The 17122-nt window shown below is 47.4% G+C and overlaps 1 protein-coding gene across 2 annotated transcripts in view; it reads left to right on the forward strand.

Moving 5' to 3' along the window:
- LOC140457069 (solute carrier family 35 member F3) overlaps positions 1–17122 on the forward strand; it is a 33956-nt gene extending 16834 nt beyond the window's left edge. For both annotated transcript variants that reach the window (XM_072551036.1, XM_072551035.1), the window contains 5 exons: positions 2661–2880; positions 5326–5451; positions 11285–11477; positions 12293–12382; positions 14682–17122. In XM_072551036.1, the coding sequence (XP_072407137.1) occupies positions 2661–2880; positions 5326–5451; positions 11285–11477; positions 12293–12382; positions 14682–14941 (889 nt within the window). In that variant the 3' untranslated portion in view covers positions 14942–17122. The remainder of the gene's footprint in view (positions 1–2660; positions 2881–5325; positions 5452–11284; positions 11478–12292; positions 12383–14681) is intronic.

Here is a 17122-nt window from a genome sequence, read left to right on the forward strand (position 1 = left end):
ACATACACACACTCACTCTCACACACTCACACTCACACACACACTCTCACACTCGTGCACACACACACTCACACTCATACACACAGAGACACACACACTCACAGACACACACACACACTCACACTCACACACACACATGCACATATACACGCACACACACATACACATATGCACACACACATATACATGCACACACACACATATACACGCACACACACACATATACACACACACATACACATATGCACACACACATATACATGCACACACACACATATACACGCACACACACATACATATACACACACACACATACACATATGCGCGCACACACACGCACACACACGCACACACGCGCACACACACGCGCACACACACACACACACACACACACACAGACCAGGCACCTGCACTGTCACACTGTTCCCAAGAGTTGTGTGATCCACTCCGTCACAGGATGTGGGAGTGTAGTCATCATTGGCAAGACTGGCACTGTTTGCCAACCCTGGTTGCTTGTTTTAAGTTTCGATTGCTTTGGTTTTGAGGGCGACAGCGCCAAGTTGGCCCAGAACAAGTATAGGACTGCAGCGATCCCTCTTCCGAAGGGATCACTCATGATCCAGTTAACAATTGGGGTTAGCACTGCCAGGGACCCAGGTTCGATTCTACCCTCGAGCGACTGTCTGTGTGGAGTTTGCACATTCTCCCCCCGTGTCGGTGTGCGTTTCCTCTGGGTGCTCCAGTTTCCTCTCACAGTCCAAAGATGTGCAGGTTAGGGTGGATTGAAGTAGGGTTCAGAGATGTGTAGGTTTGTTCGCCATGGGAAATGTGGGGTGACAGGGATAGGGTAGGTCTGGGTGGGATGCTCTTTGGAGGGTCAGTGTAGATGCGATGGGCCGAATGATCTGCTTCCACGCTGTAGGGGATTCTATCATCGACAAATACGTGTTCACTCTATTTTTGCCGATACCAACCATTTGCTGATTAATCTTTTTTTTAACAAAGAGCAGAATTGAAGTCTCTATTCCCTGCCCATACTGGGATTTGAACTTATTGCCCAGGCCTTCTGGACTTACTAGCCCAGTGACAGGCCAATTAGAATTAAGATGGTTGCCATGGGGTTTTGTTTTCAGGACAAAAGCAAGAATCACAAATTTCCAAACGTTCGGAACAATTTCTACTACAGGAGAAAAAGGTTCCATTTAATTGGCAAGTTGGAACAGCTTCAAGCTGAGAGTTTTTATTTAATTCAGCGTATATTCCCAGCAGAAATTTCCAGCAGAATCACCCACACGTGTAGCTGCAGCCATAGTGTCACCCTAGTTCCTATTTATGACCAGAAGCCTCTTAAAGTGTAAAATTAAAGGATGAGGAATTTGTGTTTTAATGTGTTGCTTGACACCACATTCTGCTCCATGTTAAAAATGCAATTATTTTAAAAGTTTAGCACCGTACTGTTGTGGGTCACATGTTTTCACAAATTCAATTGCCTTCGGTGAAAAAGAAGGGGTGCAACTGTGTCTCCACAGATTATCGACTGTAAACGCTGAGGTGACTCCATTGATAAGGAAATAGAACCCCCTTACACACGACCACCTCTCACACAGAAAACACCCTCGGGAACAGGGCGGGGGCGAGGGGGTAATCAAAACAAAATGAACAACAGCCACTGGGGGAGCTACTGAGCATCCACCTGGTTGATTCTGCCCTGCGATGGCATAGGTCACAGGCACAACCTTTTCAATTACCCAGGAGCCTAATTATCCCCCCGGTGCTTTTATCAAAGGGCGACCGGTCAGTCAATCCGAGGTCAACTTCCAACACGTCTGTGGTCTACGTAGTCACGCGTGTTTAACGTTTTTGCATTTGTCCTGACGAGAGCAAGGTACAAAGTTCAGGAAATGCTTCTCATTTTTTCCGCTCTATCTAAGTCCGGCGCAACCAAGGGACTCTTAGTCCGGATCGTGTCACTGTGGTCGCTCGGCTGGTGGTGAGAAGGGCACTACCCGCTAGATCCTTCTTGTGCGCCCAGTCTGTCTGCATCACCGCATGCGGCCCTCAAAGGTGGCTGGCAGGTGGGGTGTAGACACTGTCACGCACCTCCTTCCGGAATGTGCCTTTTTGCACGGGAATTCTGGAGGAAGTCGCGGTGGGTTTTTTTTTTCCTTTTTGCCGAGCAGGACACCGTGCGGCACGGTCTGTTCCCCCAGAACGCGGGCCGAGACAAACATCCGAGAGAATGGGCCTGAGGGACCATCAACTCGGTGAAAGACGCTCTCTGGCCTTCCGCAGCAAAGGGGTTGACCCCAACTGAATGTAGCAGACTGGCACATTCCGAGATCCAGGAATCTGCGCTGAGGGACGCATAAAGCTTGGGGCTGCTGCCAAAGGGTGGTGGGGAAAGACAACCATCTGAGGCCTTCCTAATGAAGTCAACTTATTGGACCCTCCCGGTACCTCAAATATAATCCTCCAAGAGATGGGTTTATTTGTTGGATAGAATCAAACTCCAATGTTTTGCTTGTTTTTTTTTCCCTACGTACGGAGCTGAACTGCTTTGGTGACTCATCAGAAATATACATATACAAAGCACATTTTTGAAACTTAATTTTAAAAATGACCACACCGCTATTAACTGGATCTCTTCCTTTTGCCCACAGCCAATGTAGTCATGTTCTCAGCCAGGACCCCTTCTCTCTCAGGAGACTCCTTAAGCAGACAGCTCCTTTCTCCATTCTCTGGACCCTAACTAACTACCTATACTTCATGGGGCTGAAGAAAATCAGCACCACAGATGCCTCTGCACTCTTCTGCTGCAATAAAGCTTTTGTCTTCCTGCTCTCCTGGATTGTGCTGAAAGACCGGTTTATGGGTGTCCGGGTAAGTCCACTCAGGGCTCAGTGGTTAGCACTGCCGCTCCCCCTTCGGACTCAGGAGACCGTGACAAAGTGTTAAATCTCAGGCCGGCCCCCCCACCGCCCTGCTTTTACGGGTGGAGGCAACACAACTTTCACCTTGGACTAGTACCTTCTCTGGTGCACAGCGCCTCGATTCAGATCTGAGAGTTTCCAGAAACTGGTATGTCCGAAAGGCTTCAGGAGAATTTTTTTTTTTAAATCCGGGGAGAACGTGGAACGTGCTACTTAGGGCAGCTCAAGTGGTTAGCGCTGCTGCCTCACAGCGCCAGGGACCCGGGTTCGATTCCACCCTCTGGCGACTGTCTGTGCGGAGTTTGCACGTTCTCCCAGTGTCTGCGTGGGTTTCCTCCCACAGTCCAAAGGTGCGAATGCCAGGTAACCGACCGTGCGAAATTGTCCCATGGTGTCCAAGGATAAGCAGGCTAGGTATATTAGCAGTGGGAAATGCAGGGCTACAGGGATAGGTCGCTCTTCAGAGGGGCAGTGTGGACTTGATGGCTCAAATGGCCTGCGTCCACACTGTAGGGATTCTATGATTCTACCACAGAGAGTGGCACTTAATACAGAGGAACTTCGATTATCCGAATCCCAATTATCCAAAAATCGGATTATCCGAAGGTGATCACAAGGTCCCAATGGAAACAACATCAAAGACGTGTTTCCGACAGTGATCGCATCTTTTGTTTACAGTGATTAAACAGGGACCATCTCCAAATGACTGACTGCCCACCCTCGCTCTCTCCCCGCACTTTCCCTGGAGTTATACAGAGGGGTGTACCCTAAACCAGCCCGTCCCCAGATAATCTCTCCGACATTGTCCTGTACAGGGTAAACGTGGAACCTGTCAAAAAGTTGCAGTAAAAAGTTGTGTGTGTGGCTGTGTGTGTGTCTATGTGTGTGTGAGTGTGTCTGTGTGTGTGGCTGTGTCTGTGTGTGTGTGAGTGTGTGTGTGTGTGTGGCTGTGTCTGTGTGTGTGTGTGTGTGGCTGTGTGTGTGTGTCTGTGTGTGTGAGTGTCTATGTTATGTGTGAGTGTGTCTATGTGTGTGGCTGTGTCTGTGTGTGTGTGCCTGTGTGTGTGTCTGTGTGTGTGTGTCTCTGTGTGTGGCTGTGTCTGTGTGTGTGTGTGAGTGGCTGTATGTGTGTGTGTCTGTGTGTGTGTGAGAGTGTGTGTGTGAGTGTGTGTGTGTCTGTGTGCGTGGCTGTGTCTGTGTGTATGTGTGTGTGTGGCTGTGTGTGTGTGAGAGTGTGTGTGTGTGTCTGTGTGTGTGAGTGTGTGTGTGGCTGTGTCTGTGTGTGTGTCTGTGAGTGTGTGTGTGTGTGTGGCTGTGTCTGTATGTGTGTGTGTGTGTGTCTGTGTATGTGTCTGTGTGTGTGTGTCTGTGTGTGTGGCTGTGTCTGTGTGTCTTTGTCTCTGTGTGTCTGTGTCTGTGTGTGTGGCTGTGTCTGTGTGTGTGAGTGTGTCTGTGTGTGTCTGTGAGTGTGTGTGGCTGTGCCTGTGTGTGTGAGTGTGTCTGTGTGTGTGGCTGTGTCTGTGTGTGTGTGTCTGTGTGTCTATGTGTGTGTGTTTGTGTGTGTGCGTCTGTGTGTGTGGCTGTGTCTGTGTGTCTGTGTCTCTGTGTGTGTCTGTGTCTATGTGTGTGTGTCTATGTGTGTGTGCCTGTGTGTGTGTCTGTGTCTATGTGTGTGTGTCTGTGTGTGTGTGTCTGTGTCTATGTGTGTGTGTCTGTGTGTGTGTGAGTGCGTGTGTGTGTGCTATTTGGAGACTTAGCCCACAGAGGCAACTGCAGTCTTACTGTTGGTGTCCAGTCCAGCTGCGCCGGAGAGGTGGGGTAGGGGGGGAGCTGGGTGGGGGCACGGTGTTTGGGAGGGTGTTGGGGTCAGGGGAGGAGGTGGTGTTAGGGTAGCGGGGGTGGGAGGGGTGACGTTGCCCAAATTTGGGGGTCGGGGCCTTGCGCCCTCTGTGCTTCTGTCGTCTCCTGAACAATGAGCTGACTTTTACAAACTCCCAGCCCCAGAGTAAGGGCAATTAATTGATTAACAAAATAGTACCCACCCATCACGTTTGGATAATCGAGGTTCCCCTGTGCTGGGACATCGGCTGGAACACATGAAGAAGGAAGAAAATGTTGAAACAGCAGGATGGGGGAGGCTCGAAGGTCTGTTACTACATGCAACAAGTTTGGAAAGCTATATAATTGGAAGAGGGAAAAGGAAATTATAGTGTCTCAGGGGAAAGTGGGCTGAATTGTGTAACTCTCTCAAAGAGGCTAGCACAGGCACAGCAGGCTGAATGGCCTCCTGCTGACTGATGAACCAGTTTGGTTGCTGTCCTGGGTTCTTGCTGTGCCTCTCTCCAGGGGAATGGGCAGGGCTAGATTCACCTTCCTGTCGCTCGGCCTCATACAGATCGTGGCTGCGATCCTCTCCATCAGCGGGATCGTGCTGATCGCCTCCGTGGACGGTTTCCGCCGGGATTCCATCGTGGGGGTGGCGCTGGTCGTGGCGTCCGCATCTACCTCCGCCCTTTACAAGGTGAGCGCCCTCACCCGCGGGGAGGCGGGGAACGCGGCTAAAGCGCTCGCGTTCGTCTAGCGCCTTGCGTGGCCTCGGCACAGCCAGTAGAACTACTTTCCCGTCTGGATCGTAACGGAGGAAGCGGGCCGGCCTCAGTTTGCCCACAACAAGATCCCAAAACCCGCAATGGGAGAAATGGAATGTTTGTCCTTTGACAGTTGCATCACATGGAGACGGGGGAGGGGGGTTAAAAAGGCGTTTAACACACTTTCCTTCCTTGCTCAGACCATTGAATTGGGACGTCGTGTTGAGGTTGCACAGGATGTTGGTGAGGCCACTTTTGGAATACAGCGTACAATTCTGGTCACCCTGCTATAAGAAGGATATTGTTAAACAGGAGAGGGTTCAGAAAAGATTCACCAGAATGTTGCTGGGACGGGAGGGCTTGAGTTATAAGGAGAAGCAGGAGGAGGTTCAGGGGCGACCTTATAGAGGTTTATGAATCCATGGGGAGCATAGACAGGGTGAATAGGAAAGGTCTTTCCCCTTGGGTGGGAAAGTTCAAAACTAGGGGGCGGTTTTTAAGGCGAGAGGAGAAAGATTTAAGAGAGACCTGAAGGACAATTTTTTTCCAAACAGAGGGTGGTTCGAATGTGGAGTTACAGCATTTAGAGTTATAGAGATGTACAGCATGGAAACAGACCCTTCGGTCCAACCTGTCCATGCCGACCAGATATCCCAACCCAATCTAGTCCCACCTGCTAGCACCCGGCCCATATCCCTCCAAACCCTTCCTATTCATATACCCATCCAAATGCCTCTTAAATGCTGCAATTGTACCATACCCTCTGGCAGCTCATTCCACACACGTACCACCCTTTGTGTGAAAAGGTTGTCCCTTAGATCCCTTTTATATCTTTCCCCTCTCACCCTAAACCTATGCCCCTCCAGTTCTGGACACCCCGACCCCAGGGAAAAGACTTTGCTTATTTATCCTATCCTTGCCCCTCATATTTTGTAAACCTCTATAAGGTCACCCTCAGCCTCTGACGCTCCAGGGAAAACAGCCCCAGCCTGTTCAGCCTCTCCCTCTAGCTCAAATCCTCCAACCCTGGCAACATCCTTGTAAATCTTTTCTGAACCAATTCAGGTTTCACAACATCGTTTCGACAGGAAGGAGACTAGAATTGCACGCAATATTCCAACAGTGGCCTAACCAGTGTCCTGTACAGTCGCAACATGACCTCCCAACTCTTGCACTCAATACTCTGACCTATAATGGAAAGCATACCAAACGCCTTCTTCATTATCCTATCTACCTGCGACTCCACTTTCAAGGAGCTATGAACCTGCACTCCAAGGTCTCTCTGTTCAGCAACACTCCCCAGGACCTTACCATTAAGTGTATAAATCCTGCTAAGATTTGCTTTCCCAAAATGCAGCACCTCACATTTATCTGAATTAAACTCCATCTGCCACTTCTCAGCCCATTGGCCCATCTGGTCTAGATCCTGTTGTAATCTGAGGTAACCCTCCTCGCTGTCCACTACACCTCCAATTTTGGTGTCATCTGCAAACTTACTAACTGTACCTCTTATGCTCGCATCCAAATCATTTATGTAAATGACAAAAAGTAGAGGGCCCAGCACTGATCCTTGTGGCACTCCACTGATCACAGGCCTCCAGTCTGAAAAACAACCCTCCACCACCACCCTCTGTCTTCTACCTTTGAGCCAGTTCTGTACCCAAATGACTAGTTCTCCCTGTATTCCATGAGATCTAACCTTGCTAATCAGTCTCCCATGGGGAACCTTGTCGAACGCCTTACTGAAGTCCATATAGATCACATCTACTGCTCTGCCCTCATCGATCTTCTTTGTTACTTCTTCAAAAAAACTCAATCAAGTTTGTGAGACATGATTTCCCACGCACAAAGCCATGTTGACTATCCCTAATCAGTCCTTGCCTTTCCAAATACATGTACATCCTGTCCCTCAGGATTCCCTCCAATAACTTGCCCACCACCGAGATCAGGCTCACCAGTCTATAGTTCTCTGGCTTGTCTTTACTGCCCTTCTTAAACAGTGGCACCACGTTTGCCAACCTCCAATCTTCTGGCACCTCACCTGTGACTATCAATGATACAAATATCTCAGCAAGAGGCCCAGCAATCACTTCTCTAGCTTCCCACAGAGTTCTAGGGTACACCTGATCAGGTCCTGGGGATTTATCCACTTTTAACCATTTCAAGACATCCAGCACTTCCTCCTCTATAATCTGGACATATTGCAAGATGTCACCATCTATTTCCCTACAGTCTATATCTTCCATATTCTTTTCCACAGTAAATACTGATGCAAAATATTCATTTAGTATCTCCCCCATTTTCTGTGGCTCCACACAAAGGCCGCCTTGCTGATCTTTGAGGGACCCTTTTCTCTCCCTAGTTACCCTTTTGTCTTTAACGTATTTGTAAAAACCTTTTGGATTCTCCTTAATACTATTTGCCAAAGCTATCTCATGTCTCCTTTTTGCCCTCCTGATTTCCCTCTTAAGTATACTGCTACTTCCTTTATACTCTTCTAAGGATTCACTTGATCTATCCTGTCTATACCTGACATATGCTTCCTTCTTTTTCTTAACCAAACCCTCAATTTCTTTAGTCATCCAGCATTCCCTATACCTACCAGCCTTCCCTTTCACCCTGACAGGAATATACTTTCTCTGGATTCTTGTTATCTCATTTCTGAAGGCTTCCCATTTTTCAGCCATCCCTTTGCCTGCGAACATCTGCCCCCAATCAGCTTTCGAAAGTTCTTGCCTAATACCGTCAAAATTGGCCTTTCTCCAATTTAGAACTTCAACTTTTAGATCTGGTCTATCCTTTTCCATCACTATTTTAAAACGAATAGAATTATGGTCGCTGGCCCCAAAGTGCTCCCCCACTGACACCTCAGTCACCTGCCCAGCCTTATTTCCCAAGAGTAGGTCAAGTTTTGCACCTTCTCTAGTAGGTACATCCACATATTGAATCAGAAATTTGTCTTATACACACTTCAGAAATTCCTCTCCATCTAAACCTTTAACACTATGGCAGTCCCAGTCTATGTTTGGAAAGTTAAAATCCCCTACCATAACCACCCTATTATTCTTACAGATAGCTGAGATCTCCTTACAAGTTTGTTTCTCAATTTCCCTCTGACTATTGGGGGGTCTATAATACAATCCCAATACGGTGATCATCCCTTTCTTATTTCTCAGTTCCACCCAAATAACTTCCCTGGATGTATTTTCGGGAATATCTTTCCTCAGTTATCCCTTATCAAAAATGCCACTCCCCCTCCTCTCTTGCCTCCCTTTCTATCCTTCCTGTTGCATTTGTATCCTGGAACATTAAGCTGCCAATTCTGTCCATCCCTGAGCCATGTTTCCATAATTGCTATGATATCCCAGTCCCATGTTCCTAACCATGCCCTGAGTTCATCTGCCTTCCCTGTTAGGCCCCTTGCATTGAAATAAATACAGTTTATTAGTCCTACCTCGTCCCTGCCTGCCCTGACTGTTTGACTCACTTCTGTTCTCAGCTGTACCCATCTCAGATCGATCTCTTTCCTCACTATCTCCCTGGGTCCCACTCCCCACCTTACTAGTTTAAATCCTTCCAAGCAGTTCTAGCAAATTTCCTTGCCAGTATATTAGTCCCCTTCCAATTTAGGTGCAATCTGTCCTTCTTGTACAGGTCACTTCTACCCCAAAAGAGATTCCAATGATCCAAAAATGTGAATCCTTTCCCCATACACCAGCTCCTCAGCCATGCATTCATCTGCTCTATCCTCCTATTCCTGCCCTCACTAGCTCGTAGCACTGGGAGTAATCCAGATATTACTACCCTTGAGGACCTCCTTTTTAAATTTCTGCCTAACTCTCTGTAATCTCCCTTCAGAGTCTCAATCTTTTCCCTTCCAATGTCGTTGGTTCCAATGTGGACAATGACCTCCTGCTGGCCCCTCTCCCCCGTGAGAACATTCTGCACCCTCTCGGAGACATCCTTGATCCTGGCACCAAGGAAACAGCACACCTTTCTGATTTTTCTCTGCTGGCCACAGAAACGTCTGTCTGTACCTCAGACTACAGAATCCCCCAACACAATTGATCTCTTGGAAGCCGACGTACCCCTTGTTGCATTAGAGCCAGCCTCAATACCAGAAACTTGGCTGTTTGTGCTACATTCCCCTGAGAATCCATCACCCCCTATTTTTTCCAAAACAGCATACCTGTTTGAAATGGGTATATCCACAAAAAGACTCCTGCCCTAGGTGCCTACCTCTCTTACTCTTCCTGGAGTTAACCCATCTATGTGACTGTATCGGAGACTTTCCCCCCTTCCTATAACTTCCACCCATCACATACTGTTGCTGTTGCAAATTCCTCATCGCTTCTATCTGTCTCTCCAACCGATCTACTCGATCTGATAAGATCTGCGTCCTTAAAAAGACATTTGGACAGGTACGTGAATAGGAAAGGTTTAAGGGGATATGGGCCAAACGCAGGAAAGTGGGACTAATTCAGTTTGGGGAGCTTGGACAAGTTGGACTGAAGGGTCTATGTCTGTGCTGTATGACTCGATGACTGAGGGATAAATCCTGACCCCAACTAAGGGGAGAGCTCCCCCTACTGTTCTTCTTCCATCAGAGTCTGTGGGATCCTTTATACCCCGTTGAGAGAGTAGACAGGGTTCTGAGTTTAACATCACATCTGAAAGACATCGCCTTTGACAATACAATACTTCCCCCTCCCCGGGAGCAGGGAGCAGGAATTGTCGGCTTGGATCGTGCCGGGTCTCGAACCCACAACTGCGTGCTTCGAGAGTGAGGTGGCTACAGCCGAGGGTGGCTCTGTTGGTCTGTTACACTTGCAAAGGGGAGTGTTGTGTAGCCCACCCTAATTTCCCACAGAGTAGCAAGTCAATTGGCATGGGAACAGTGGCAGGGAATACCTTAGGGATAAATGTTGTTTATTCCAACAGGGCTGAGACATAAGTGGATGGGCGTGGTGCTACAGTTACACAGAGTTCTCGTTCAGTCCCATCTTGAGTAACTGGGTCTAGCTTGAGCATCAAACTTCAGGTCGGAGATAGTTTAACTTTGGAGGGGATGCAATGAGGAGAGGTTTATTTCTCTCAGACCGTTGTTAGCCAGTGGAATTCTCTTCCCAGAAACAGTGGACGCACTGGATTTATTCAGGGCTGAGTTAGATGGATTTTTAATAGACAAGGGTTATGTGGTGACAGACTGCAAAATGAAATTGAGACCACAACCAGGTCAGCAATGGTCTTATTGAAAGTCGAGATGGTCTACTCCTCCTGCTAAATCCTACGCACCAACAGATTCAAGAACAGCTTCTTCCCAGCTGTTAACAGACTTATTGAACAGACTTCTCATATATTACAATTGACCTTTCACTGCACCTTCTCTGTAGCTGTAACACTAGAATCTATGCTCTGGTCCATTACCCTGATTTACCTATGTAAGGTATGATTTGTCTGGATAGCACTCAAAACAATACTTTTCACTGGATCTCGGTACATCTGACAATAATAAATCAAATCAAATGGTGCCACGTTCATTGCAACGACATTCAGCTAAAGTACGAGGAGAGTTTGCAAAGATCAGGCTTGTATTCACTTCAAGCAGATCCAAGGATTTCCTGGTTCTAGGACGGGGAAACGAGGCATTGGTGTGGATTTGATGTCTTTTGGACATTTATCCAAGTTGGTCTTAAATAAGAAGAGTACAGTATAGGAAGAATGGTCGTTAGCCCGGAGTTAACTCAAGTGTTCCTTGGCCAACAGGTCCTGTTTAAGCTCCTACTTGGCAGAGTGAGCTGCAGGGAAGTGGCCCTCTTTCTCACTGCCCTGGGTGCCTTCAACCTCCTCTTCCTCAGCTGGGTCGCTGTCATCCTGTACGTCACCAGAGTGGAACACTGGCCTCCTGCCAGGGATGTGCCCTGGGAGCAGCTGTGTGGACTGGCTGCCCTCCTCTTAGGTACGTGAGTGTATTTCACCTCACCCTCATGCACGGCGTTGGATTAGTCTGAGGTGGTAAAACCAAACGATGCCCATTGGCAAACCTGGGTCTGTCTGGATCTCTGTAACTGTAAAGAACCCTGCCTTTTCTGCTGACTGTGAGGAGTGTAGGTGATAAGGTTAGACTGCCTGGTCCTACACCACGAAACAGCTTCTAATTCAGCACCAACAAGCAACCCTTTGTGGCTGCAATGAGAGCTGATGTGAGAAATGTAAAAGGGACCCACTTGTAGCTTACTGGAATACCAATCCTGGGAGCGTTTGATGGGGACTACAGGTACTGTCTATCTAACCCTGTGTTGTAACTATCCCAGGTGTGTTAGATGTGGACAGCACAGATGGAGATTTACTCTGAATTGTTCTCAATGACTAGGAGGTCTAGATCCAGGGGTCACAGCCTCAGGTTACCGGTAGGCTATTTAGCGTAGACATAAGAAGGAATTTCTTCACCCAGAGAGTGGTGAGTCTGGGGAATTATCTTCCACAGGAAACTGTTGAGGCATTGAAGACTTTCAAGAAAGATGTAGATATAGTTCTTAAGTCTAAATGAATCAAAGGACATAAGGGGAAAGAGGGAAGAGGGTACTGGATGATCAGTTCTGATCATATTGAGTGGCCGACCCCTGCTCCCAGATTCTAAGAATTGCCTGGGAATGATTAATAATACAGTAGAGAGAATCTTGTGTTGTTACTATAGGATCGTGACAGAGGCTTGACGGTGAGTTGGCGGCTGAACTCCTACATTGACCCACAAAAATGTTCTTTCTCTTTCAGTATTCAATGCTGTGATCAACTGTGGAGCTACAGTAACTTTCCCTGTCTTGGTGTCGTTGGGAGCATTTCTGAGCATACCTGTGAACGCTGGTGAGGCTAACACAGCAGCTCCCTCATAATGCAGCACATCTCATGCGACACACCAAATTTTAACTAGCGCTGCATCTGGGTTTGTAGTCCCTGACCAAAGAGTATACTTAAATTAGTATTTAGACAAGAAAACACTGTACAATCTATATAAATGTGGCACTGCAGCAAACAGTCTCCTAATGCAGTACTGCAGACTACAGAGTCGATTTACACCAGGGCAGTCAACAAGTTTAAATGCAACAAGAGCTGGATAATACCCAGGCTTGGACTGACAAATGGCAAGTAACATTTGCGCGACACTAATGCCAGGCTATGACCATCACCAATAACAGACAATCTAACCATTGCCCTTTGACATTCAATGGCATGACTATCAATGAAAACCCCGCTATCCTGGGGGGCTATTATTGTCCAGAAACTCAAATGGACTCACCACATAAATACAATGGCAACAAGACCAGGTCAGAGACTCGGGATACTGCAGCAAGTAACTCACCTCCTGATATCCCAAAGCCTGTCCACCATCTACAAGGCACAAGTCGGGAGTGTGATGGAATACTCCCCACTTACCTGGATGATTGCAGCTCCAACAACACTCAAGAAGCTTGACAGCATCCAGGACAAAGCAGCCTGCTTGATTGGCACCACATCTACAAACATCCACTCCCTCCACCACTGATGCTCACCAGCAGCAGTGTGTACCATCTACAAGATGCACTGCAGAAATTCACCAAAGATCCTCAGACAGCACCTTCCAAACCACACCCGTTCCCATCTAGAAGGACAAGGGTAGCAGATAAAGGGAACACCACCATCTTCCAAGTTCCCCTTTAAGCCACTCGCCATTCTGATTCGGGAAATATATCGCCGTCCCTTCACTGTGGCTGGGTCAAAATCCTGGAATTCCGTCCCTAATGGCGCTGTGTGTCAATTCACAGCAGGTGGACCGCAGCAGTTCAAGGGCAACTGGGGATGGGCAATAAATGCGGGACCAGCCAACAATGCCCACATCCCATCAATACATTAGCACATGACTGCAATAGACAAAGCCTTTGTGAAGACAGCATGACAGCAAACAGTCTGGATTAGTGGTGCTGGAAGAGCACAGCAGTTCAGGCAGCATCCAAATAGTTTCGAAATCGACGTTTCGGGCAAAAGCCCTTCATCAGGAATAAAGGCAGTGGGCCTGAAGCGTGGAGAGATAAGCTAGAGGAGGGTGGGGGTGGGGAGAAAGTAGCATAGAGTACAATAGGTGAGTGGGGGAGGAGACGAAGGTGATAGGTCAGGGAGGAGAGGGTGGAGTGGATAGGTGGAAAAGGAGATAGGCAGGTCGGACAAGTCATGGGGACAGTTACTGAGCTGGAAGTTTAGAACTAGGGTGAGGTGGGGGAAGGGGAAATGAGGAAACTGTTGAAGTCCACATTGATGCCCTGGGGTTGAAGTGTTCCGAGGCGGAAGAAGAGGCGTTCTTCCTCCAGGCATCTGGTGGTGAGGGAGCGGCGGTGAAGGAGGCCCAGGACCACAGTCTACAGAGTCAATTCACGCTTAACATTATAAGCAAACTGTCACCAAACAGCTATGTGAACATCGCACTACAGCTAAGAGATCCCAGAGTCTGCTTAAACAGTGTCCTACTCAAACAGTCTACAGAATCTATTTAAACAGAACTGCAGCAAATGATTTTTAAAAAAAAGATTCTTCAGCAATATTAAATAGGGCCGTGGTGTAGCCGTGGGAATCAGTATGGGTGTCTGTCAGGCCCCAGGGGAACAGGCTGGAGGGGAGAAAGAATACTGGCACTGTAGATGGAGATCCCAGGGATGGGAGCCTCAGTGGAGGTCTAATGAGTGAGATAGAATAAAGTAGCGAGGTATTATTTAATTTAAGTTATTTAAATTTAGTTTAAGTTAGTATTTATTTAATATGATTAGTTTAGTTTAAGGTAAATTGTTCTGTTTGTTCTGGTAGAATAGTAGGTCATTTATTATCAATGGTATTATGTTATGGCCTGTTTTGTACTGCCTTTTTTCTGCTTCTCTTCTTTTTCTGTAAAAAGAGAAAAAAGATTCTACCAACTTCAGCAAACAGAATTCATGTAGCAATTCCAGTGTCTCCCGGTAAAAACGGTGAGATTTCACCATTATCTACGAGGAATGGAAGATATACACAAAATTAACACCTACAGAGATGTGGTGAAACTGACCAGGGAAATAAGCCAGCATTGGAAATAAAAATTGCAAGATAATTCCACCACTTTTGTCACCACCGTTTCTCAATCTCACCCTTTTCTCGTTCACAGTCACTGATGTCTATTGCGGTACGATGCCAGGCCTTGGTGACGTGAGACTAGTTGCCCTACTTGTCCTTTGCCTGGCCTTCTTGCTGCTGCTGCTGCCGGAAGAATGGGACTCCATCGCCCTGGATCTCCTGACCAAGATCAGAGGGAAGACAGCGAAGGGGGAACTGGGGCCCAGAAGTGCTGAGAGCAGCTCACCGGTGGGGGTCCGAATCAGGGCGACTGGGGTGGGCTCTTTAGTCACCAGTCTGAGGAGCTCGTAGACGAGGGATAGTCCCACAGAATAGGGAGATTTTCCATGCTCCAAATCAATGAATTAACTACACGGAGTAAAGATGGAAGCCGATGCGTTGCAGCTGTAGTATGTAGAGGCTGCTGGACCCCAGGGCTTTCCATTGTGACCACTTTTACTGCTCAAGGAATTTCAGCTCAGAGTTGATGGCGTGTAGGAGGTTGATAAGTGACCTTACAGAATGAGAGGTATAGATAGGGTTAATGGTAGTTGTCTTTTCCCTGGGTGGGGGATTTCAAGATGCACATTTTTTCGGTGAGAGGAGAGAGATTTAAAAAAGACACAAGGGGCAAATTCTTTACTCAGAGAGTGGTTCGTGTGTGGAATGAATTTCCAGAGGATGCGGTGAATGTGGGTACAGTTACAATATTTAAAAGGCATTTGGAGTCATGAAGTCATAGAGATGTACAGCACGGAAGCAGACCCTTTTGTCCAACCTGTCCACGCCGACCAGATATCCCAACCCAAACTAGTCCCACCTGCCAGCACCCGGCCCATATCCCTCCAAACCCTTCCTATTCATATACCCATCCAAATGCCTCTTAAATGTTGGAATTGTACCAGCCTCCACCACATCCTCTGGCAGCTCATTCCATACACGCACCACCCTCTGTGTGAAAAAGTTGCCCCTTAGGTCGCTTTCATATCTTTCCCCTCTCACCCTAAACCTATGCCCTCTAGTTCTGGACTCCCCCACCCCAGGGAAAAGACCTTGCCTATTTATCCTATCCACGCCCCTCATAATTTTGTAAACCTCTATAAGGTCATCCCTCAGTCTACGACGCTCCAGGGAAAACAGCCCCAGCCTGTTCAGCCTCTCCCTGTAGCTCAAATCCTCCAACCGTGGCAACATCCTTGTAAATCTTTTCTGACCCCTTTCAAGTTTCACAACAGCTTTCCGATAGGAAGGACACCAGAACTGCACGCAATATTCCAACAGTGGCCTAACCAGTGTCCTGTACAGCTACAACATGACCTCCCAACTCCTGTACTCAATACTCTGACCAATAAAAGAAAGCATACCAAATGCCTTCTTCACTATCCTACCTACCTGCAACTCCACGTTCAAGGAGCTACGAACCTGCACTCCAAGGTCTCTTTGTTCAGCAACACTCCCTAGGACCTAACCATTAAGTGTATAAATCCTGCTAAGATTTGCTTTCTCAAAATGCAGCACCTCACATTTATCCGAGTTAAACTCCATCTGCCACTTCTCAGCTCATTGGCCCATCTGGTCAAGATCATTAGGATAAGTACATTAATAGGAAAGGGTTTGGAGGGGTATGGGCCAGGAGCAGGCAGGTGGGACTAGTTTAGTTAGGGATAAAGTTTGGCATGGACTGGTTGGACCGAAGGGTCTGCTTCCATGCTGCGTGACTCAATGACTCTCAATGAGCTGGAGCCTAAGCTGTGGACACTCTGGACATGTCAGGGAGAGGGAAAGAGATACCTGGACACTGTTTCAGGAGTCTGTCACACCCTTGAGATGAACTACACCAAATCAGGTATGTCATAAAATTATGGATATTACTGCAGAGCAGAACCTTTGGGGAAACATTACGGCAAAATAGTGACACAGAACTTTTTCTGAAGCGTTCGGATTACCCGAGCAATACAATCAGATCAAAGTTCAAATTTTATGCCACAAATATTCAAGGAATAATGAATAGGTTGGGAACAAAACAATTTACTCCTTCGACCTATCATTGTCTGGGGGTTGTGTAGGAAAATGGTGTTGAAATAAAAGATTGGTCATGATCCCACTGAATGGAGAAGGCAGGGGTTTGGATAGATCTATTCGCAGTGGTGAAATGGCAATTTTTCTTTCACAAAAGAAACTTGAGAAGTCAAAGGAAGAATGGGGAAAAACTCTGGTGGGGGCGCAAGTTCAGAAATAAGCAAGGGAACAGGACTTTAAAGCCCCCATTGGCAACCTAAGTGCAGTGCGAGTAAGCAGGGTGTGTGACATCTTCTCCACTAAACTGACTGCATCCAAGCAAGTGCTCTCTGTCCTGACACTTGTCCAGAGATGCTGACACTAAAGCTGTCCATGTACAGCACTAAAGGCTATTACCCAGTTTGTATTACTTTGACTCAGAGCAGAGAAACAACAGCTTTATCATTTGAAATCAATAAAATGTTTGTTACCACA

The sequence above is a fragment of the Chiloscyllium punctatum genome, chromosome 31 (genome assembly GCF_047496795.1).
Source record: "Chiloscyllium punctatum isolate Juve2018m chromosome 31, sChiPun1.3, whole genome shotgun sequence".
NCBI classification, from domain to species: domain Eukaryota; kingdom Metazoa; phylum Chordata; class Chondrichthyes; order Orectolobiformes; family Hemiscylliidae; genus Chiloscyllium; species Chiloscyllium punctatum.